This window comes from Hyperolius riggenbachi, chromosome 10 (genome assembly GCF_040937935.1).
Source record: "Hyperolius riggenbachi isolate aHypRig1 chromosome 10, aHypRig1.pri, whole genome shotgun sequence".
NCBI classification, from domain to species: Eukaryota; Metazoa; Chordata; class Amphibia; order Anura; family Hyperoliidae; genus Hyperolius; species Hyperolius riggenbachi.
This window is the reverse complement of record NC_090655.1, coordinates 266346389-266370460: the sequence shown is the minus strand read 5'-3', so window position 1 is coordinate 266370460 and position 24072 is coordinate 266346389. Positions and strand designations below refer to the sequence as shown.

The 24072-nt window shown below is 44.3% G+C and overlaps 1 protein-coding gene across 1 annotated transcript in view; it reads left to right on the top strand.

Moving 5' to 3' along the window:
• The window catches only part of LOC137537162 (zinc finger protein 721-like), a 68408-nt gene that overhangs the window by 31670 nt on the left and 12666 nt on the right, over positions 1–24072 (top strand). Inside the window, exons 6-7 of the mRNA XM_068259284.1 lie at positions 12025–12194; positions 12669–12761. Of these exons, the coding sequence (XP_068115385.1) occupies positions 12025–12194; positions 12669–12761 (263 nt within the window). The remainder of the gene's footprint in view (positions 1–12024; positions 12195–12668; positions 12762–24072) is intronic.

Sequence of the window (24072 nt, the reverse complement as noted above, 5' to 3'; positions counted from 1 at the left end):
TCAATTGAAATAGCAAGCTAAGGGAGCCTCTACTTTAGCTTGCCATTTCAATTGGCCTGGCACCGCTATTGGCCTGAGGAAGCAAGCTCAGACCCGTGAAACGCGTTGCCTGTGCTACCAATAAAATATTTTGTCCCTACAAAGATTTGTCGTACTTGAGGTAAGCAACCTCAAACCTTTATCGAATCAATATGAAGAAAAAAAGCGGGGCACCACTCCTTAAAAGTCCCTTTATTCCGGTGGGGGAATTATCGGTTTTAAAACTGCTTTTAAACGCTTTTATATACCACCAGGGCGCCTCTTTAAACCATTTAGTGCAAATATAAAGGAAGTGGGCGGAGTCCCACAAAACGCGTTGCCAGTGCTGCTGATAATGTTCATTTATATATGAATGTGTCTTCATTGAGGTAAGCCACCTTAACCCTTACAGTATCTTTTATTTTTATTCATTTTAATACCTTCTGGGCACCTTTTCACCTTGTTGTGCACCAACACAAAAGGACCCCAGATAATCACAAGCCATTAGCTTAGCCATTGTCTGTGAGTATGGCCCAATGATTCAGGTATTTCAGATGGTCACAGTCAGTCAGTTTATCCAGGTCCCATAAGCTCTCTCTCTCCCCTGAACCTTGGCCAAGAGGGGGAGATGTGTGTGGCCTGGTACTAGCAGCACTGCCAGGGGCATAACTAGAAATCACTGGGCTCCCCCCTTCTACACACACACGTACACACACACACACACACACACACACACCATACACACACACACACACACCATACACACACACACACACACACACACACACACACACACACACACACACACACACACACACACACACACGTGTGCTCCCAGCATCAGCTTTTTATTAAACTCATTCTTTCCTCCTCTGATGGAGCAGAACTGGCACAGCAGACTCCTCCAACACTTTGGGAGGGGTAGAGAGGTTGGGGGCTGGGTGTTGTACACAAGAGCCTGCTGCACACTGAATAGGGACTGTCTACAAATCTTTGTCTACAAAACGTTGTAGGATTCCTGATCAGTGGCTGAGCAGATGCAGTCATTAGAACAATTGTGCAGACAGCAGAAAGTTTTTTTTCCTCTCCGTGCCCTTAATTGTCAATCTCTCAGAACAGGAAAAAGAAACTTCTCCTTCCATGGGGCCCCCTGTGGCTTCTGCGCCCCCCCCCCCCCTGCAGCTGCATCCCTTGCAGTGCCTATTGTTATGCCCCTGTGCACTGCTAGAAGGAGCACCATTAGAAATTTCTAGGCCCCATATTAGGCAAACCTACTGGCACTGCAGCCTAATGTGCAGAGGGCTTAGGTCTATTTTCAACTGATTCCAATGCAGCACAAGGCAAAACTTCAGGAAGGATGCACAGTACACACCAACATATGTTCATTGCAAAGCACAATATAGGCATTGCATTACAGTGTATTGTATCCAACAGACTGCTGCATGCTCTTTGACCTGATGCCATTGTCATACATGTGTGTGCACTGTACATCCATACTAGCCTACCACTGACTTATGCTGAACCGGGTTCAGTGTAAACCAACCCTTATAGTACTCCTCAGTGATCTAGTGATCTAATGGTTCCCTCCCTCCCCAATTAGTTTTCTGTGGTGGGCTAGTGGCCCCTTCCTCAGATAACATGTTCCATGATAGTCTAATGGACATCCTTAATAATGTAGTGGTAAGGCGGAACTGAAAGCTGAGCGGAGCCCACAAATGTAAGTGAACTTCCACTCCATGATCACCAATACAGTATCCTGCAGGAACCGAGTGGCAGATATAGCTGCATGCCCCGATGCCTGAGCAACCTGTGCGGCTAGCAGTGATGTCTGTGATGACAATCAGGCAAAAAGCAGCCGAGAAATTGCGGGAGTTCGCCCTGGTGGACTCTCAATCAAGCTGGCACCCGCACAGTGGTAGCGCTACTCTTGGGAATGCTGGAGCACGCCCCCCCCCCGGAATCTCTACGCCCCTCTAAGTGCCCCCCTGCTCAGTAACCTACTGCTCAGTAACCTACAGTTAACTGTTTCCAGGCTCCAGCAGTGTACACTAAACGAATAGGGTCTGTAAAAAACGCTCCATGTCAGCCTGAGTCTATGTAGGCATTAAAGTGGATCCGAGATAAACTTTTACTCATTGCATAATTGTGTGCCTTACATATAGTTTATAGGGCATTCCTCAAACCCAATACTTAAAAAAAAAATTAATACCCTAATTCCCTATAAACTAAACATGCCTCGCCCACAGGTCCTCCAGCGCCTAGGTACTCTGAGACCCATGTAGCAAGGGCTTATGGGAGCTCAGTCTAGGCAAGAAGAGTAGGTTACTAGCAAGAGATGTCAGAGGCAGAGGGGAGGAGAGAGGAGGAGGGAGAAGGAGAGGGGAGTGAAGTTTTCACAGGCTGAGGGGAGGAGATGCAGAGCAGCTTGCCTGTGTGTAATGATCACAAGCAGAACATGGCTGCTGTCGTATCACAGGAAGAAATAATCATCTACTGTTGAAGCTGTTTGCAGCTACATTTACTGTGTAAAGTATCTAAACTTTAGATAAGATATACAGACAAGTTATTTGTTATAGTTAGTTTTTCATTTCAGATTCTCTTTATGTAAGCCCAGGGTCTTATCTATTTGCCATGTATACCTTTCAATACTTGCAAGATCCCTTGTAATTAATGTATCTGGATGACACTTATATTTGCAAAAGAAAAAAAAAATCTCTCCACTGGCTTCTGATTGTATGTTCTAACATGGTCAGTGACAGTGAACAGGAATAGAGTTTGAAGAAGTCTTACTAACTGAAAGCTTACGGTTTTTCTTTTAAATTAGCCTATAAATGGTATTATAAATGGTATTATCCTGATTCAAAACTTTCTGTCTGTAAAAGTCTGCAGCAATGCATAGCTAGCTACTAAGATAAGGAATTAGGATGATCATTTGGGCAATCTGCTCTGTTTAAAAGCCTCTGAGTTTGGTTTGGTTCCTGTCATTGCTGAACTAGTTAGACTTAAAGGAATCATAAAGCAAATTGTGCTGCTGATATACTTACCTGGGACTTCCACCAGCCCCTTGAAGACGACATGTCCCATGCAGCATCTCTGCTCGCAGTTAGCGACCCGGGGTCCCCGCCAGTGTAGTATATATAGCAGTAAGTATATCATGGGGCAGCACAATTTGCTTTATGATTCCTTTAATTTTATCACAAAAATATATAACCCAAAAATATTTAATCAGCATGCCTTAATTTTAAGTCCCTGCACGCTACGTACGCTAGTGGCAGCATAGCGTGCGTAATTAAGCTCAGTCAGAGGAGTGCGCACTGTGACAGGCAGCCTATTGGGCCAACCAAATTGCCGGGATCATGTCCTTTAAACTCACTGGACCAGAAGTGGCTCAGGGCAGGATGAGATGGAGCGCCCGTTACTGGCAAGGAGTGGGCATAAGTTACCTGCACTCGCTATGCTGCACTTCCTCAGCATAGCGTGCGCTGAGCTCACACACCTTACTTACGCACGCAATGCTGCCTATGCAGCATTAAGGTGGGCTGATAAAATAGCGCGAGTAACAAATGGTTACTCGCGCTATTTTTGTTAATTAATCAACCCCAAAATATCTAAAGCTCACCATACAAACATTGATTTTGATCACCCAAATGGGCCTTGCCAGCCAGGCATCGTGCCCCCATTGTGCCCCTTCCCCTCAGCTAGAGCCGCCACTGCGGCCGCAAGGACGTGAGACATGTGGCTGCAGCTACAGGGGACCCGCATGGTGGAACTACTGCACAGCAGCTGGCATCTCCTCTCCCTCCCAGATCCTCCAGCAAGGCTGCACAAGTATGCCACGTAAAGGAGGGAAATCGAGGCATACAGAAGGGACAAGAGAACAGGACCCTGAATCTGTCTATGGCAGCGTGTGATAGGCCCAATATGGAGGCAGGAGACTGGGGGGACTGGGGTCCTGTAAGGAGAGTGATTGTGACAAGACTCAGTAGTTGGAAGATGGCGAAGCTAATATTACTCTTAAGCAAGTAGCAGATCAACTCCTAGAGGCCGTCACGTCTTTATAAACTGAACTGACTGGAAAGCTGGAAGAGGTGAAAGTGGACATGGGGCTCATTAGGCAAGATTTACATAATAATCAGAGCCCGGGTCACTGTGACTTGGAAGATACTTTTCCCCCCATACCTGGCAACTATACTGCACTGAATAAACAGGTGGATTTCTGGTGGCAAAAGGTGAATGTAAAAACATTAAATGAATATTGGTATGCACACCATCAAAAATAGCAAGTGTATGTATAACACAAGAGGGTGCTCAGTCAATAAACCAGACCTACCACTAGGTCTTACAAAATCCTATATACAAGAAATAACTGGCACACCACGCAGTTGAAATTCTTAGTTTGTAGTTATATTATAAACACAAAGGAAATTTGCATATGGAGTACAAACAATGGGCTTTAAACAAACAAGGAATGGCCCAAACTGTAACACAGTGTACAAGCAAAAATACACAATGAGGGCATATACAGCAAAAGGGATCAAAAAGAACAATCAATTGCATACGAGCTGACTGCTGCCTGTATAAACAAATGACAGTGTCAAATGTCTGCCCAGCGGCAGACCACAATAGGAAGCAACTGGCAGCGTTATAGGAAAAAGCAGAGATTGTACAGTGAGCAATTAAATTACCCTGACAGCGCTGTTTCGCCAAATGCTTTATCAAAGGGTAAGAATGGAGTCCCCAAGGAGTGCTGTACCATTTAGGCTGAAAACCGCCAGTTAAATAGCGGTATGCGCCCTTTGCAGCCATGCCAGACACCGTGGGCCGGCCCATTGACGTCAATGACGTCACGCGGCTTCCTGCCGCGGCGCCATTGCGTCACTTCCGATTCCCATACACTGGGAATGGACGCTGCCAGCCATACAGGGCTAGCAATTGCCAGCCACAGCATGGACGGCAGGCGCCCCCTATCCCAATGGCAGGATCAGGTATTGCAGCCATAAATACATGCTGGGGGAAACATTTAAGCAATAGGCATAAACTGTACAGCTGCAAAACGTCACGGTGTCCGGCTTGTCTTAAGAAGTGTCGGTGTCTGGTCATGGAGGCACTGTGTATCTAAAATATAAAAGAGAGAAATAAAGATTAAAACAGATGTATCAGCCACAAAAGCTGGGGAACATATAGATAAGCCCATAACGAGCTGGGACCTGTTAGTAGTGGTGACAGGGATCACTGTGGGCTAACTGATCCATATCCACAGAGTATCGATGGTGGCCACCCCAGTCATGAAATACACACTAATAGAGCAGGCTGAAAGCCTGTGGAAAAGATCCCATTTTTGGCTGTGGCTGGCAATTGCTAGCCCTGTATGGCTGGCAGCGTCCATTCCCAGTGTATGGGAACCGGAAGTGACGCAATGGCGCCGCGGCAGGAAGTCGCGTGACGTAATTGACGTCAATGGGCCGGCCCACGGTGTCTGGCATGGCTGCAAAGGGCGCATACCGCTATTTAACTGGCGGTTTTCAGCCTGAATGGTACAGCACTCCTTGGGGACTCCATTCTTACCCTTTGATAAAGCATTTGGCGAAACAGCGCTGTCAGGGTAATTTAATTGCTCACTGTACAATCTCTGCTTTTTCCTATAACGCTGCCAGTTGCTTCCTATTGTGGTCTGCCGCTGGGCAGACATTTGACACTGTCATTTGTTTATACAGGCAGCAGTCAGCTCGTATGCAATTGATTGTTCTTTTTGATCCCTTTTGCTGTATATGCCCTCATTGTGTATTTTTGCTTGTACACTGTGTTACAGTTTGGGCCATTCCTTGTTTGTTTAAAGCCCATTGTTTGTACTCCATATGCAAATTTCCTTTGTGTTTATAATATAACTACAAACTAAGCATTTCAACTGCGTGGTGTGCCAGTTATTTCTTGTATATATGGCAAAAGGTGAATGACCTGGAAACGCAATCACATCAGGATTCTGGGCCTGCCTGAAAGAGAAGAGATCCTTCTACTTCTGTTGAGGACTGGCTTGTTAAGGGCATCCACCTTGTTAAACTGAGTTTCTCGTGGGCACAAGATGTCAGATTTTTCTTCTGTGTTCATCTTCCATATTAGGAAACTCTTTTTGTGAGAATTTAGACCTTTCACATTGAGAGTTAGAATTTGAATATATCATCATGAAAAGAGGGGTATGCATACAGAGTGGGTGAGTTTACATAAAGTAAATGAGCAGTAGTACACAATGTAAAAATGACGTGTTCAAGGAAAGTGAAGATACCTTAGCTCAAAAGAAATGGGAGCAGGAATGTGTAGTCTGCTCAGCATGCCCACCACTCCCCCGTTCTCCTCCGGCACGCTCTGTTCCTCTGTACCGACCCTCGGAAGCCACTTCCTGGTCCGGAGGGTTGGCAAAGACAGCGCATGTGCTCTCCGGTGGGGGGGGGAGCACCTCTGCACAAAAGCAGTGCTGGGCCGAAATTACGCATTAGCGTAATTACGCATCGTAATTCACTACAAATGCACCGTAAGCGTTACGTGTAAGGATACGGTATTACGCGTAATTAATTACGCGTAGACCGTAGGGTTACGTTTTACGCGTAACAAATTACGCGTAAGACAGTAAACTCCCATTGAAATTACACAGTCTGCCGTAATCGCGTAATATTACGCTCCCGTATAATATAAAAAAGCCGCCGACTTTAAGGGTTAATAGCAAAGCCCCCTTAAGTGCTAAGAGCCTCAAATTTGGAGAATATATTAAGGAGATCAGAAGGAATAAGAGGAAAAAAATTTTTTTCAAAAAGACCTTATAGTTTTTGAGAAAATCGATGTTAAAGTTTCAAAGGAAAAATATATACATTTAAAAACCCGCCGACTTTAACGGTTAATAGCAAAGCCTGCTTAAAATTTAGGAACACCAAATTCACAGGGTATATTAAGGGGATCAGTGGGAATAAGAGGAAATTTTTTTTTTCAAAAAGACCTTATAGTTTTTGAGAAAATCGATTTTTAAGTTTCAAGGGCGAAAATGTCTTTTAAATGCGGAAAATGTCAGGTTTTTTTGCACAGGTAACAATAGTGTTTTATTTTCATAGATTCCCCCAAGTGGGAAGAGTTTTACTTACTTCGTTCTGAGTGTGGGAAATATAAAAAAAAAAACGACGTGGGGTCCCCCCTCCCAGACCTCTTTAACCCCTTGTCCCCCATGCAGACTGGGATAGCCAGAATGCGGAGCACCGGCCGCGTGGGGCTCCGCACCCTGACTATACCAGCCCGCATGGTCCATGGATTGGGGGGTCTCGGAAGGGGAGGGGCAGCCAAGCTTTCCCCTCCCCCTCCGAGCCCTTGTCCAATCCAAGGACAAGGGGCTCTTCTCCACCTCCGATGGGCGGTGGAGGTGGAGGCCGCGATTTCCTGGGGAGGGGTTCATGGTGGCATCTGGGAGTCCCCTTTAAAAAGGGGTCCCCCAGATGCCCACCCCCCTCCCAGGAGAAATGAGTATAGAGGTACTTGTAGTACCCCTTACCCATTTCCTTTAAGAGTTAAAAGTAAATAAACACACAAACACATAGAAAAAGTATTTTAATTGAACAAAAAACATAACCACGAAAAAAGTCCTTTAATATTCTTAATTAACCATTAATACTTACCTGTCCCTTTAAAAGCCAGTTCCCACGCAATATCCTCGGAAATATACTAATCAGTTACAATGTAACAAAGTTATTACAATGTAACAACTTTGTTACATTGTAACTACGCCGCACCCGACGTCACTCACCGCCGCCGCCGCCACCGCGTCTGTGCTGCAGGACCCGACAGAGCTCTGAGCTATAGCTCAGAGCTCTCTAAGCATCTTTGTATTTGGGCTCCAAGGAGCCCCATTGGTCCTTAGCAGACCAATGGGGTTCCTTCTGATTTGAAGGAACCCCATTGGTCTGCTAAGGACCAATGGGGCTCCTTGGAGCCCAAATACAAAGATGCTTTCGAGAGCTCTGAGCTAATATAGCTCAGAGCTCTGTCGGGTGAAGGGACGCTAAGTCCCCGCCGGCTCCGCTGCCCTCCCCGCCTCTCCCACATGTCACCTATATACATGCTGGCACCCATGGGTGCCAGCATGTATATGAGTGACAGGTGTGGGCGGAGTGGACGGCGGGAGCCGGCGGGTACTAGCGTGTATGCGGCGGCCGGCGGGTGAGCGGCGAGTGACGTCTGGTGCGGTGGTGTTACAAAGTAACAAAGTTGTTACATTGTAATAACTTTGTTACATTGTAACTGATTAGTATATTTCCGAGGATATTGCGTGGGAACTGGCTTTTAAAGGGACAGGTAAGTATTAATGGTTAATTAAGAATATTAAAGGACTTTTTTCGTGGTTATGTTTTTTGTTCAATTAAAATACTTTTTCTATGTGTTTGTGTGTTTATTTACTTTTAACTCTTAAAGGAAATGGGTAAGGGGTACTACAAGTACCTCTATACTCATTTCTCCTGGGAGGGGGGTGGGCATCTGGGGGACCCCTTTTTAAAGGGGACTCCCAGATGCCACCATGAACCCCTCCCCAGGAAATCGCGGCCTCCACCTCCACCGCCCATCGGAGGTGGAGAAGAGCCCCTTGTCCTTGGATTGGACAAGGGCTCGGAGGGGGAGGGGAAAGCTTGGCTGCCCCTCCCCTTCCGAGACCCCCCAATCCATGGACCATGCGGGCTGGTATAGTCAGGGTGCGGAGCCCCACGCGGCCGGTGCTCCGCATTCTGGCTATCCCAGTCTGCATGGGAGACAAGGGGTTAAAGAGGTCTGGGAGGGGGGACCCCACGTCGTTTTTTTTTATATTTCCCACACTCAGAACGAAGTAAGTAAAACTCTTCCCACTTGGGGGAATCTATGAAAATAAAACACTATTGTTACCTGTGCAAAAAAAACGGACATTTTCCGCATTTAAAAGACATTTTCGCCCTTGAAACTTAAAAATCGATTTTCTCAAAAACTATAAGGTCTTTTTGAAAAAAAAAATTTTCCTCTTATTCCCACTGATCCCCTTAATATACCCTGTGAATTTGGTGTTCCTAAATTTTAAGCAGGCATTGCTATTAACCGTTAAAGTCGGCGGGTTTTTAAATGTATATATTTTTCCTTTGAAACTTTAACATCGATTTTCTCAAAAACTATAAGGTCTTTTTGAAAAAAATTTTTTTCCTCTTATTCCTTCTGATCTCCTTAATATATTCTCCAAATTTGAGGCTCTTAGCACTTAAGGGGGCTTTGCTATTAACCCTTAAAGTCGGCGGCTACCTAACATTGATCCATGCGTCAACTTTTCCGCTTGGCAGCATGACCTTACGCATTAATTGCTAGTAGGATTTTACGCGTAAACCTATAACGTAATAACCTGAATTACGGTATACTTACGCGTAATTGCGTAAGTGCTATGCGTAATTATAGACATGTACCGAAATTGACTGTCTATGCCGTAAGCGTAATTTCGTAATGCGTAATAGCGTAAAATTACGCGTAATGATCCGTAAGCGTAGCTTTCTCCATTACGACCAGCACTGCACAAAAGCACTACATCACAACTATGTGCTGCACATACACAGAGCGCTCCCGGCCACGGATGCTTGATCAAGGACTTGTTCTGCCAGGCAGCGCCTGTACAGTCTTCACCGACCCACTCGACCAGGAAGTAGCTTCAGAGGGGGTCAGTACATTGGAACAGAGGGGTGGTGGAGGAGAACAGGGGAGTGGTGGGTATGAGGAGAGCCCACTACATATGCCTACTCCCCCCCCCCCCCCTTCCTTTTTATATTTCTTTTGGGCTAAGGTATTCTTTAAAGAGACTCCGTAACAAAAATTGAATCCTGTTTTTTATCATCCTACAAGTTCAAAAAGCTATTCTAATGTGTTCTGGCTTACTGCAGCACTTTATACTATCACCATCTCTGTAATAAATCAACTTATCTCTCTCTTGTCAGACTTGTCGGCCTGTGTCTGGAAGGCTGCCAAGTTCTTCAGTGTTGTGGTTCTGTGATGCATCTCCCCCCTCCAGGCCCCTCTATGCACACTGCCTGTGTGTTATTTAGGATTAGAGCAGCTTCTCTCTTCTCTCTTATCTTTTACAAGCTGGATAAATCGTCCTCTGAGCTGGCTGGGCTTTCACATACTGAAGAATTATAAACAAGGGCAAAGCTGTTTGCAGGAAGAAACGAGCAGCCTGAAACTTCAGTGCATGAGAACAGAGTGAAAGAAACACACAAATGATCTCTTGAGATTCAAAAGGAATGCTGTATGCAGCCTGCTTGTGTATAGATGTATTTTCTATGTGTGGACATACTGTACATCAACCCACTTCCTGTTTTGGTGGCCATTTTGTTTGTTTATAAACAAACTTTTAAAAACTGTTTTTAACCACTTTTAATGCGGCGAGTAGCGGCGAAATTGTGTCAGAGGGTAATAGGAGATGTCCCCTAATGCACTGGTATGTTTACTTTTGTGCGATTTTAACAATACAGATTCTCTTTAAGGACAATGTTAGCCATCCGATGAAACGTAAGATAAGACAACAGAAAGAATAAAGTAAACCATCAGGTTATAACAACCCAAAACTAGGCAAAACATCAGAAACATAACAACCTGGATGGGATAATAGACTTTCAGGACAGGTGGCCACCAAAACTTTAAGGGCATCGCTCCCAAATGGTTATGAGTTGGATCCTTCTGCAGCTGGGGAAGGGTTCTCTGAGCAGTCCATGTGTTGTGTGGTAGTTTTTAATATGTAAAGCTTGCCTTGTTTCTGGATCAAGAGTTTTGTTGGGAAACCCCACCTGTATAGAACCTGACGTTCTCGCAGCATGGCTGTAATAGGGGTGCAAGCATGTCTGGATTATAAAGTGACTTGCGACATGTCCGCAGATAAGGAAAGGTCTTGGTAGGGCGACGGCAGCTTTTGGCCTTTTTTGGATGATAAAAGAAAAGCGGCATTAAAACAGTAGAGATGGAGGCATGTGATGAGATCTCTCAGTACTTTTGCTGGCAAGAATCCTGGCTTAGGTAATCTATGTGCCCTGTCAATCACCAGCTCATGGCCTGGAGCATCAGGGAGAGGCAGTTTAATCACATTGCAGTTGTATGATTAGAGGGCGGCTCTGATGACCGTTTTGGTATTCCCCTTATTTTTATGTTATTCCACCAATTGCTGTCTTCTGCTTCTACTTATTTTTCCCTGAGCCAGCAGACATCCTCCCCTAACTCCTCGTGTGCATTGACAAGCTCATTGTGTGCGCAGGTATAGCCAGACATTCTTGCTTCTATGCGTGACACTCTTTAATTTGTTTCTGTGGACATACAGTATGATACAATTGTTCAGACAGCGGTCTAATGTCTCCATATGAAGCTTCTCTAAATGACAGCATAAACTCTTTCATAAAAAGCCTCAGAGATGGGCTGATTTGTAGTTGGGAACTGTTCTAAGGGGTCTGCTGGCTTGTCAGAGGGTGTGCCACCCTCTGACCGGACTCTGACAGTGCCTGTGAGGCCTACTTTTGTAGATGGGCCTGGATTTTGCTGGGCCACTGGGGGTGGATGAGTCAGGTGTGGAAGACCCGCTGCCTCTAGGCTGCTGTAAAGCCTGTGTCTGCTCTGGTTCCCCCTCCTGAAGCTGACAGGTGCTGCGGTAGGGGCCATGGCTGGGAATGGGGAGAGAAGCAGAGAGCCTCTGGGGCAGATTCTGATGCAATCTTAGATATCGCCGTTCATGGCAGCACTAACTAAAAGTCCTTCAACTTACAGGGTTTGAGGGATTTCTTCTTCTGTTTCCACATCATAATTGCTGGTACTGGCCTTCCCCATTTGGTGGCTGCAAGTCAGGTATAAAGGATCACTGGATCAGTCTCTGTACAGAAGCTACACATGGAGCAACAGGCTCACACTTCCATGCAGCCCGGCAGTCTACCACACCCACCCCATCCCAGCAAATCTAGATCAACACCAGTTTTCCTACTGAACAAATAGATTGACTAAGGATGCCATCCATACAGCTCTCCATGCTGCCCTCTCACACCTAGAAAAGCTCACAACCTTTGTTAGGATGCTCTTCAATGACTACAGCTTGGCATTTAACACCATCACTCATAGCAAGCTGATCAACAAACTCTATGCACAAGGTTTTGCATTCTCCATATGTAGCTGGTTATTGGGCTTTCTTACAGATCACCCTCAAGCTGTCAGGATAGGAAAACAGACATCCTCCACCCTTACCATGAGCACTGGCGTGCCACAGGGCTGTGTATTAAGTCCTCTCCTCTACCCTCTTTTCACCCATGACTGCCAACCTATGTATAACTCAGACAATTGTTACATTTGCAGATGATACGACTATGATGACCATAAAGTACTTGAATCTTCAATTCCAGTTTAGATCCACATCCATATGGCGTCTCTACATCTCCAGCAACTGTCTTGGGAGTACTTAGAATTAATATTATTAATCATTATGACATTGGATGCATCTTTCGATTTATATATTGTACAGTGACAGAGAAAACTAGTAATAGTATACTAATAATACTGTATTAGATGATTGAGTGGAGGTGATTCCACAAACAGAGGTTGCAGTTAGCCTATTCAACACAAGATGGCGACCTCACCTCTCCCAGGTGGAACGCACAGACAGGAAATAATGAAACCAAAGACAGGAAATGGTGTAGCAGACATTTGCCACAGGTGGAGAGAGCACACGGCTGGAAGAGGTAATTGTGTGATTGTTATATATTGAGCAGAGCAAAGCAGAGGTGGACATACTTGTTATATATCGGGCAGAGCAGAGGTCGGGGTGGACATACTTGTTATATATTGGGTAGAGCAGAGGTCGGGGTTACATAGTTACATAGTTACATAGTTACATAGTTATTTTGGTTGAAAAAAAGACATACGTCCATCGAGTTCAACCAGTATAAAGTACAACACCAGCCTGCTCCCTCACATATCCCTGTTGATCCAGAGGAAGGCGAAAAAACCCTTACAAGGCATGGTCCAATTAGCCCCTAAAGGGAAAAATTCCTTCCCAACTCCAGATGGCAATCAGATAAAATCCCTGGATCAACATCATTAGGCATTACCTAGTAATTGTAGCAATGGATGTCTTTCAACGCAAGGAAAGCATCTAAGCCCCCTTTAAATGCAGGTATAGAGTTTGCCATAACGACTTCCTGTGGCAATGCATTCCACATCTTAATCACTCTTACTGTAAAGAACCCTTTCCTAAATAAATGGCTAAAACGTTTTTCCTCCATGCGCAGATCATGTCCTCTAGTCCTTTGAGAAGGCCTAGGGACAAAAAGCTCATCCGCCAAGGTATTATATTGCCCTCTGATGTATTTATACATGTTAATTAGATCCCCTCTAAGGCGTCTTTTCTCTAGACTAAATAAACCCAGTTTATCTAACCTTTCTTGATAAGTGAGACCTTCCATCCCACGCATCAATTTTGTTGCTCGTCTCTGCACCTGCTCTAAAACTGCAATATCTTTTTTGTAATGTGGTGCCCAGAACTGAATTCCATATTCCAGATGTGGCCTTACTAGAGAGTTAAACAGGGGCAATATTATGCTAGCATCTCGAGTTTTTATTTCCCTTTTAATGCATCCCAAAATTTTGTTAGCTTTAGCTGCAGCTGCTTGGCATTGAGTACGATTATTTAACTTGTTGTCAATGAGTACTCCTAAGTCCTTCTCCAAGTTTGATGTCCCCAATTGTATCCCATTTATTTTGTATGGTGCTAGACCATTAGTACGTCCAAAATGCATGACCTTACATTTGTCAACATTGAATTTCATCTGCCATGTATGTGCCCATATAGCCATCCTATCCAGATCCTGTTGCAATATGACACTATCTTCCTGAAAGTTAATGATTCTGCACAATTTTGTATCATCTGCAAAAATAGCAACATTGCTCACTACTGCATCTACTAGGTCATTAATAAATAAATTGAAGAGCACTGGACCCAGAACAGACCCCTGTGGGACCCCACTGCTAACAGTCTCCCATTTTGAGTATGATCCATTGACCACAACTCTTTGTTTTCTGTCCATTAGCCAGTTCCCTATCCATGAACACAGACTCTTCCCCAGTCCTTGCATCCTCAACTTTTGCACCAGACTTTTGTGGGGAACAGTGTCGAAGGCCTTTGCAAAGTCCAAGTATATCACATCTACAGCATTCCCAATATCCATATTAGCATTCACTACCTCATAAAAGCTGAGCATGTTAGTCAAACAGGACCTGTCTTTAGTAAACCCATGTTGATGCTGAGAAATAAGATTATTTTCTACTATGAAGTCATGTATAGTATCTCTTAGTAACCCCTCAAATAGTTTGCATACAACTGGACATACTTGTTATATATTGGGCAGAGCAGAGGTCGGGGTGGACATACTTGTTATATATTGGGCAGGGCAGAGGTCGGGGTGGACATACTTGTTATATATTGGGCAGAGCAGAGGTCGGGGTGGACATACTTGTTATATATTGGGCAGAGCAGAGGTCAGGGTGGACATACATACTTGTTATATATTGGGCAGAGCAGAGGTCGGGGTGGACATACTTGTTATATATTGGGCAGAGCAGAGGTCGTGGTGGACATACTTGTTATAAATTGGGCAGAGCAGAGGTCGGGGTGGACATACTTGTTATATATTGGGCAGAGCAGAGGTCGGGGTGGACATACTTGTTATATATTGGGCAGAGCAGAGGTCGGGGTGGGCATACTTTGTTACAGAGGAGGTCATAGTGCACCTGTCACTATCCTGATCATCCCCCTTGAAGTAATTGCCATACAAGAGACTTTATATAACTACTGTGCCAGTTTTCTAGTGGTCCCCCTACATGTGCCATAGATTATCATAGCTCCCAACTGTCCCTCTTTTGGAGGGACAGCCCCACTTTGGAAACCCTGTCCCTCTTTCCTCCTCATTTGTCCCTCTTTCTATGTAAATATATACATTTCTCTACTAGAAAAAATGTGTTTGACTCTAAACTTTATTCACATGCTTTAAATTGATATATTACTAATTTTAAAATGTTAATATGATGGAGAAAGGACCAGTGTGGTTTGAATTATAAAACATATTTTTCTTATGAAATCTTCATGGTATGTGTGATGGGGGCGTGATCAGGGGTGTGGCTTAAGTGTCCCTCTTTCTCATCTCAAATAGTTTGGAGGTATGGATTATGGCTTGCATCTCACCTTCCTAGTAATAATTCAGTCACATCACAGAGACAACAAAAGATGTATATGGAATATAGCCATGTCCCTCCAGTGCCAGCATCTCACCTTTCTAGTAATAATTCAGTCACATCACAGAGACAAGAGAAGATGTATATGGAATATAGCCATGTCCCCCCAGTGCTGGCATCTCACCTTCCTAGTAATAATTCAGTCACATCACAGAGACAAGAGAAGATGTATATGGAATATAGCCATGTCCCTCCAGTGCTGGCATCTCACCTTCCTAGTAATAATTCAGTCACATCACAGAGACAAGAGAAGATGTATATGGAATATAGCCATGTCCCTCCAGTGCCGGCATCTCACCTTCCTAGTAATAATTCAGTCACATCACAGAGACAAGAGAAGATGTATATGGAATATAGCCATGTCCCCCCAGTGCTGGCATCTCACCTTCCTAGTAATAATTCAGTCACATCACAGAGACAAGAGAAGATGTATATGGAATACAGCCGTGTCCCTCCAGTACTGGCATCTCACCTTCCTAGTAATAATTCAGTCACATCACAGAGACAGGAGAAGATGTATATGGAATATAGCCATGTCCCTCCAGTGCTGGCATCTCACCTTCCTAGTAATAATTCACATCACAGAGACAAGAGAAGATGTATATGAAATATAGCCATGTCCCTCCAGCGCCGGCATCTCACCTTCCTAGTAATAATTCACATCACAGAGACAAGAGAAGATGTATATGGAATATAGCCATGTCCCTCCAGTGCCGGAATCTCACCTTCCTAGTAATAATTCAGTGACATCACAGAGACGAGAAGATGTATATGGAATACAGCCATGTCCCTCCAGTGCTGGCCTCTCACCTTCCTAGTAATAATTCAGTGACATCACAGAGACGAGAAGATGTATATGGAATATAGCCATGTCCCTCCAGTGCCGGCATCTCACCTTCCTAGTAATAATTCAGTCACATCACAGAGACAAGAGAAGATGTATATGGAATATAGCCATGTCCCTCCAGTGCTGGCATCTCACCTTCCTAGTAATAATTCAGTCACATCACAGAGACAAGAGAAGATGTATATGGAATATAGCCATGTCCCTCCAGTACTGGCATCTCACCTTCCTAGTAATAATTCAGTCACATCACAGAGACAAGAGAAGATGTATATGGAATATAGCCATGTCCCTCCAGTGCTGGCATCTCACCTTCCTAGTAATAATTCACATCACAGAGACAAGAGAAGATGTATATGGAATATAGCCATGTCCCTCCAGTGCTGGCATCTCACCTTCCTAGTAATAATTCACATCACAGAGACAAGAGAAGATGTATATGGAATATAGCCATGTCCCTCCAGTGCCGGAATCTCACCTTCCTAGTAATAATTCAGTGACATCACAGACGAGAAGCTGTATATGGAATATAGCCATGTCCCTCCAGTGCTGGCATCTCACCTTCCTAGTAATAATTCACATCACAGAGACAAGAGGAGATGTACAGTGGAGGAAATAATTATTTCACCCCTCACTGATTTTGTATCTTTGAGATCTTGCGTGGAGCCCCAGAGCGAGGTCGATTGATGGTCATTTTGTGCTCCTTCCATTTTCGAACAATCGCTCCAACAGTTGTCACCTTCTCTCCCAGCTTCTTGCTAATGGTTTTGTAGCCCATTCCAGCCTTGTGCAGGTCTACAATTTTGTCTCTGACATCCTTGGACAGCTCTTTGGTCTTTCCCATGTTGGAGAGTTTTGAGTCTACTTGATTGATTGATTCTGTGGACAGGTGTCTTTTATACAGGTGACTAGTTAAGACAGGTGTCCTTAATGAGGGTGACTAATTGAGTAGAAGTGTCTAACCACTCTGTGGGAGCCAGAACTCTTAATGGTTGGTAGGGGTTCAAAACTTATTTCACTCAATGAAATGCAAATCAGTTGCTATCTTTTATTTAAGGTTATTTTTTCGATTTTCCTTTTGATGTGCTATCTGCCACTGTTAAAATAAACCTACCATTGAAATGATACTGTTCTGAGACTTTTCATTTCTTTGTCATTGGACAAACTTACAAAATCAGTGAGGGGTCAAATAATTATTTCCTCCACTGTATATGGAATATAGCCATGTCCCTCCAGTGCTGGCATCTCACCTTCCTAGTGATAAGTCACATCACAGAGACAAGAGAAGATGTATATGGAATATAGCCATGTCCCTCCAGTGCCGGCATCTCACCTTCCTAGTAATAACTCACATCACAGAGACAGGAGAAGATGTATATGGAATATATCCATGTCCCTCCAGTGCCGGCATCTCACCTTCCTAGTAATAATTCAGTCACATCACAGAGACAAGAGAAGATGTATATGGAATACAGCCGTGTCCCTCCAGTACTGGCATCTCACCTTCCTAGTAATAATTCAGTCACATCACAGAGACAGGAGAAGATGTATATGGAATATAGCCATGTCCCTCCAGTGCTGGCATCTCACCTTCCTAGTAATAATTCACATCACAGAGACAAGAGAAGATGTATATGAAATATAGCCATGTCCCTCCAGCGCCGGCATCTCACCTTCCTAGTAATAACTCACATCACAGAGACAAGAGAAGATGTATATGGAATATAGCCATGTCCCTCCAGTGCCGGAATCTCACCTTCCTAGTAATAATTCAGTGACATCACAGAGACGAGAAGATGTATATGGAATACAGCCATGTCCCTCCAGTGCTGGCCTCTCACCTTCCTAGTAATAATTCAGTGACATCACAGAGACGAGAAGATGTATATGGAATATAGCCATGTCCCTCCAGTGCCGGCATCTCACCTTCCTAGTAATAATTCAGTCACATCACAGAGACAAGAGAAGATGTATATGGAATATAGCCATGTCCCTCCAGTGCTGGCATCTCACCTTCCTAGTAATAATTCAGTCACATCACAGAGACAAGAGAAGATGTATATGGAATATAGCCATGTCCCTCCAGTACTGGCATCTCACCTTCCTAGTAATAATTCAGTCACATCACAGAGACAAGAGAAGATGTATATGGAATATAGCCATGTCCCTCCAGTGCTGGCATCTCACCTTCCTAGTAATAATTCACATCACAGAGACAAGAGAAGATGTATATGGAATATAGCCATGTCCCTCCAGTGCTGGCATCTCACCTTCCTAGTAATAATTCACATCACAGAGACAAGAGAAGATGTATATGGAATATAGCCATGTCCCTCCAGTGCCGGAATCTCACCTTCCTAGTAATAATTCAGTGACATCACAGACGAGAAGCTGTATATGGAATATAGCCATGTCCCTCCAGTGCTGGCATCTCACCTTCCTAGTAATAATTCACATCACAGAGACAAGAGGAGATGTACAGTGGAGGAAATAATTATTTCACCCCTCACTGATTTTGTATCTTTGAGATCTTGCGTGGAGCCCCAGAGCGAGGTCGATTGATGGTCATTTTGTGCTCCTTCCATTTTTGAACAATCGCTCCAACAGTTGTCACCTTCTCTCCCAGCTTCTTGCTAATGGTTTTGTAGCCCATTCCAGCCTTGTGCAGGTCTACAATTTTGTCTCTGACATCCTTGGACAGCTCTTTGGTCTTTCCCATGTTGGAGAGTTTTGAGTCTACTTGATTGATTGATTCTGTGGACAGGTGTCTTTTATACAGGTGACTAGTTAAGACAGGTGTCCTTAATGAGGGTGACTAATTGAGTAGAAGTGTCTAACCACTCTGTGGGAGCCAGAACTCTTAATGGTTGGTAGGGGTTCAAAACTTATTTCACTCAATGAAATGCAAATCAGTTGCTATCTTTTATTTAAGGTTATTTTTTCGATTTTCCTTTTGATGTGCTATCTGCCACTGTTAAAATAAACCTACCATTGAAATGATACTGTTCTGAGACTTTTCATTTCTTTGTCATTGGACAAACTTACAAAATCAGTGAGGGGTCAAATAATTATTTCCTCCACTGTATATGGAATATAGCCATGTCCCTCCAGTGCTGGCATCTCACCTTCCTAGTGATAAGTCACATCACAGAGACAAGAGAAGATGTATATGGAATATAGCCATGTCCCTCCAGTGCCGGCATCTCACCTTCCTAGTTATAACTCACATCACAGAGTCAAGAGAAGATGTATATGGAATATAGCCATGTCCCTCCAGTGCTGGCATCATACCTTCCTAGTAATAATTCAGTCACATCACAGGGACAAGAGAAGATGTATATGGAATATAGCCATGTCCCCCCAGTGCTGGTATCTTACCTTCCTAGTAATAATTCAGTCACATCACAGAGACAAGAGAAGATGTATATGGAATATAGCCATGTCCCTCCAGTGCTGGCATCTCACCTTCCTAGTAATAATTCACATCACAGAGACAAGAGAAGATGTATATGGAATATAGCCATGTCCCTCCAGTGCTGGCATCTCACCTTCCTAGTGATAAGTCACATCACAGAGACAAGAGAAGATGTACAGGATCTTCTCAAAAAATTAGCATATTGTGATAAAGTTCATTATTTTCTGTAATGTACTGATAAACATTAGACTTTCATATATTTTAGATTCAAATACACACAACTGAAGTAGTTCAAGCCTTTTATTGTTTTAATATTGATGATTTTGGCATACAGCTCATGAAAACCCCAAATTCCTATCTCAAAAAATTAGCATATTTCGTCTGACCAATAAAAGAAAGGTGTTTTTTAAAACAAAAAAAGTCAACCTTCAAATAATTATGTTCAGTTATGCACTCAATGCTTAGTCGGGAATCCTTTTGCAGAAATGACTGCTTCAAAGCGGCGTGGCATGGAGGCAATCAGCCTGTGGCACTGCTCAGGTGTTATGGAGGCCCAGGATGCTTCGATAGCAGCCTTAAGCTCATCCAGAGTGTTGGGTCTTGCATCTCTCAACTTTCTCTTCACAATATCCCACAGATTCTCTATGGGGTTCAGGTCAGGAGAGTTGGCAGGCCAATTGAGCACAGTAATACCATGGTCAGTAAACCATTTACCAGTGGTTTTGGCACTGTGAGTAGGTTCCAGGTCGTGCTGAAAAATGAAATCTTCATCTCCATAAAGCTTTTCAGCAGATGGAAGCATGAACCCACTTTTGAACCAGAAACAGCGGCAGAAGCGCTTGACCTGGGCTACAGAGAAGCAGCACTAGACTGTTGCTCAGTGGTCCAAAGTACTTTTTTCAGATGAAATCAACTTTTACATGTCATTCGGAAATCAAGGTGCCAGAGTCTGGAGGAAGACTGGGGAGAGAGAAATGCCAAAATGCCTGAAGTCCAGTGTCAAGTGCCCACAGTCAGTGATGGTCTGGGGTGCCATGTCAGCTGCTGGTGTTGGTCCACTGTATTTTATCAAGGGCAGGGACAATGCAGCTATCTTTCAGGAGATTTTGGAGCACTTTATGCTTCCATCTGCTGAAAAGCTTTGTGGAGATGAAGATTTCATTTTTCAGCACGACCTGGCACCTGCTCACAGTGCCAAAACCACTGGTAAATGGTTTACTGACCATGGTATTACTGTGCTCAATTGGCCTGCCAACTCTCCTGACCTGAACCCCATAGAGAATCTGTGGGATATTGTGAAGAGACAGTTGAGAGACTCAAGACCCAACACTCTGGATGAGCTTAAGGCCGCTATCGAAGCATCCTGGGCCTTCATAACACCTGAGCAGTGCCACAGGCTGATTGCCTCCATGCCACGCCGCATTGAAGCAGTCATTTCTGCAAAAGGATTCCCTCCCAAGTATTGAGTGCATAACTGAACATAATTATTTGAAGGTTGACTTTTTTTGTTTTAAAAACACTTTACTTTTATTGGTCGGATGAAATATGCTAATTTTTTGAGATAGGAAATTTGGGTTTTCATGAGCTGTATGCCAAAATCATCAATATTAAAACAATAAAAGGCTTGAACTACTTCAGTTGTGTGTATTTGAATCTAAAATATATGAAAGTCTAATGTTTATCAGTACATTACAGAAAATACTGAACTTTATCACAATATGCTAAGTTTTTGAGAAGATCCTGTGTATGGAATATAGCCATGTCCCTCCAGTGCTGGCATCTCACCTTCCTAGTAATAATTCAGTCACATCACAAAGACTAGAGAGGATGTGTCATGCCGGCTGTTAATGATGCGGATAGCGGCGCAGCCGCCGCTTCCGCATCTGATCTCGCTGCATTTTCGGGCCTCCCGCCGGCATCAGGGAGGTCCGGTCTCTTGCAGAATGTGGGCGAGCGTCAGGCTTGCGTGCGCGCGGATCGCCGCCGCACTTATGCTCCCAGAAAGCCGGTCAGCTGAGAACTGCTTGCTCGCTGATTTTCTGGGCGGCACCTTGGTGGTCCTTAGTATATTAGGACCTGCTTTTCATTTGCTCCTTGTCTGTTGTTGCGAATACTTCACAGTGCTAGCTCTCAGACCTTAGTCAGATCCTGGTGTGTTTGATCCGGCAGGACCCCGGGGATTCGCACATAGCTTAGGATTATTATTATTATTATTGTAATTGATATTCTGTGTATGACCTCTAGCTTGAACCTCTGACTCCGCTCTCTGCCTCCTGATTCTGTACTGTACCTATCTGATCTGTTGCCGATTCTCTGCCTGATTACTGACCCTGATTTCTGCCTCACGATATCGGTACCTTGCTATTCTGATCTGCTGCCAAACCTCGGCATGTTATTTTGACTACGATATTGCCTGACGATTTTGTTCTGTTACTGACCGACCCGTTGGCGACCTTGCTTGTACGACCACTCTCTGCATAGTGATAGCCCCAGCCAATAGGGCTATCACTTTAGGCGTACTCCTGATATTACTGTGCACCAATACACCTGTGATCACACTCTGAATAAAATACTGACTACGGTTCTGACAGCACGATCTGATCATCTGTTACGCCACTGATTGTTACATAACAACAGACCATGACCACTATGGAGGATTTATGTGCACAGGTGCTAGCTCTTACTACAGCTGTGGAGCAGTTAAATACCACTGTGACGTTACAACAGGCTCAGATTAATCTCTTATCTGATAAGGTGTGCAATTTGCAAGCACCTCCAGCACAGTTGCCTCCCCCTCCCGTAGTTGAACCGAAAATGGCACTCCCAGCAAGATTCTCAGGTCATGAATCAGATTTCAGGAACAGGTGTATGTCTTACTTTGAAATGAGACCCACATCATCAGGCACTGAACTTCAGAGAGTGACATTGATCAAAACCTTGTTACATGAGGATTCCCAGACATGGGCTTATAGTTTGCCTGATGGCCATGAGGCCTTGTCTTCTGTGCAGGATTTTTTTAAAGCCATGGCTGTCATCTATGATGACCCGGATATAGCCGCTACGGCCGAGAGAAAACTGAAAAAATTACGTCAGGGTAATGGTACAGTGGAGGATTACGCCTCGGAGTTCAGAAAGTGGGCAGTCTCCTCCTAGATGGGAACATTTCGCCTTATTGGACTGTTTCCTCTCAGGGTTGTCGGAGTCAGTCTCAGATGTTATGATCAGCCACCCTGAGCCCAAAACCCTTGATGAGGCTATAGCGTTAGCCATTAAAATAGATTGCAGGGTCAGATATCATAACCAGGGCAGATTACGTACTTTTGCTAGAGCTGTACCTTCCTCTCCCTCTGGTGTGTCTAGTGCAGATGAGCCAATTTAAATAGGCCATTCCAAGTTGTCTGAGGCAGAAAAGATCAGGAGAAGGAGGTCTCTGCTTATACTGTGGGGAGGAAGTAAAGAGATGCACAAAGTCGGCACTGCTGGCAATTTGTGTTTAATCTTAAATAAGTGGTACACATCAATGAAGTTCATATAGAACAAAAAGTTAGACATACCATATTGCTGGAGGCTGTGAGCTGGCGGTGGGTGCAGGGCACAGGATAGCCTTACGGCCGTTTTGCGCTGTCAATGCGCTTCTACGGAGGCTGTTATTATTATACTGTGGGGAGAAGGGACATCTTGTTCAGAATTGTAGCAAGAAGTCTGAAAACTTCTCCGCCTAGGTGTAGTTGGAGGTGCTACCCTGGGCGAACTTGTTTTACCTCCTGAGAATTCTAAAATGTTTGTGCCCTGTTCTGTGATGTGGGAGAATCAAGTTCATGATACGCAGGCCTTCATCGATTCAGGCTCTGCAGCAAACTTTATCGACTTTGATCTGGCCTCTAGTTGGAATATTCCTATTCTATCCATGAAGAGGCAGATCTATGTCACCGCCATCAATGATTCTCCCCTGCAGAATAGACAGCCCCTTTCCCAGACTCCTCTCCTTACCTTTCAGGTGGGGGTTCTGCATAAAGAGGAAATACAATTCTATGTACTTAAGATGTCCTCTTCTACTATTGTGTTGGGTTTACCCTGGTTGCGCCAACACTCACCTCAGATAGACTGGAACTCTGGGCAATTACTGTCGTGGTCTCCAGCTTGTAAAGAATCTTGTTTAAAGAAAGTGGCCCTGTGTTCATCTGAGATTCATGTGGAAGGTGTTCCTCCTCCATATTCAGACTATGTTGATGTGTTTTGTCCCCGCTCAGCTGATAAGCTTCCCCCTTATTGGGATTTTGACTGTCCCATTGATTTAAGACCTGGTACCATGCCCCCCAAGGGACATTTATACAATCTTTCTGGCCCTGAACAACTGGCTATGAAAGATCATATCCGGGAGAACTTGGAGAAAGGTTTCATCTGTCCTTCCAAGTCACCGGCTGGGGCCGGATCATTTTTTTGTTCAGAAAAAGGATGGTGGACTCAGACCCTGCATTGACTACAGGGCATTGAACAAAATCAC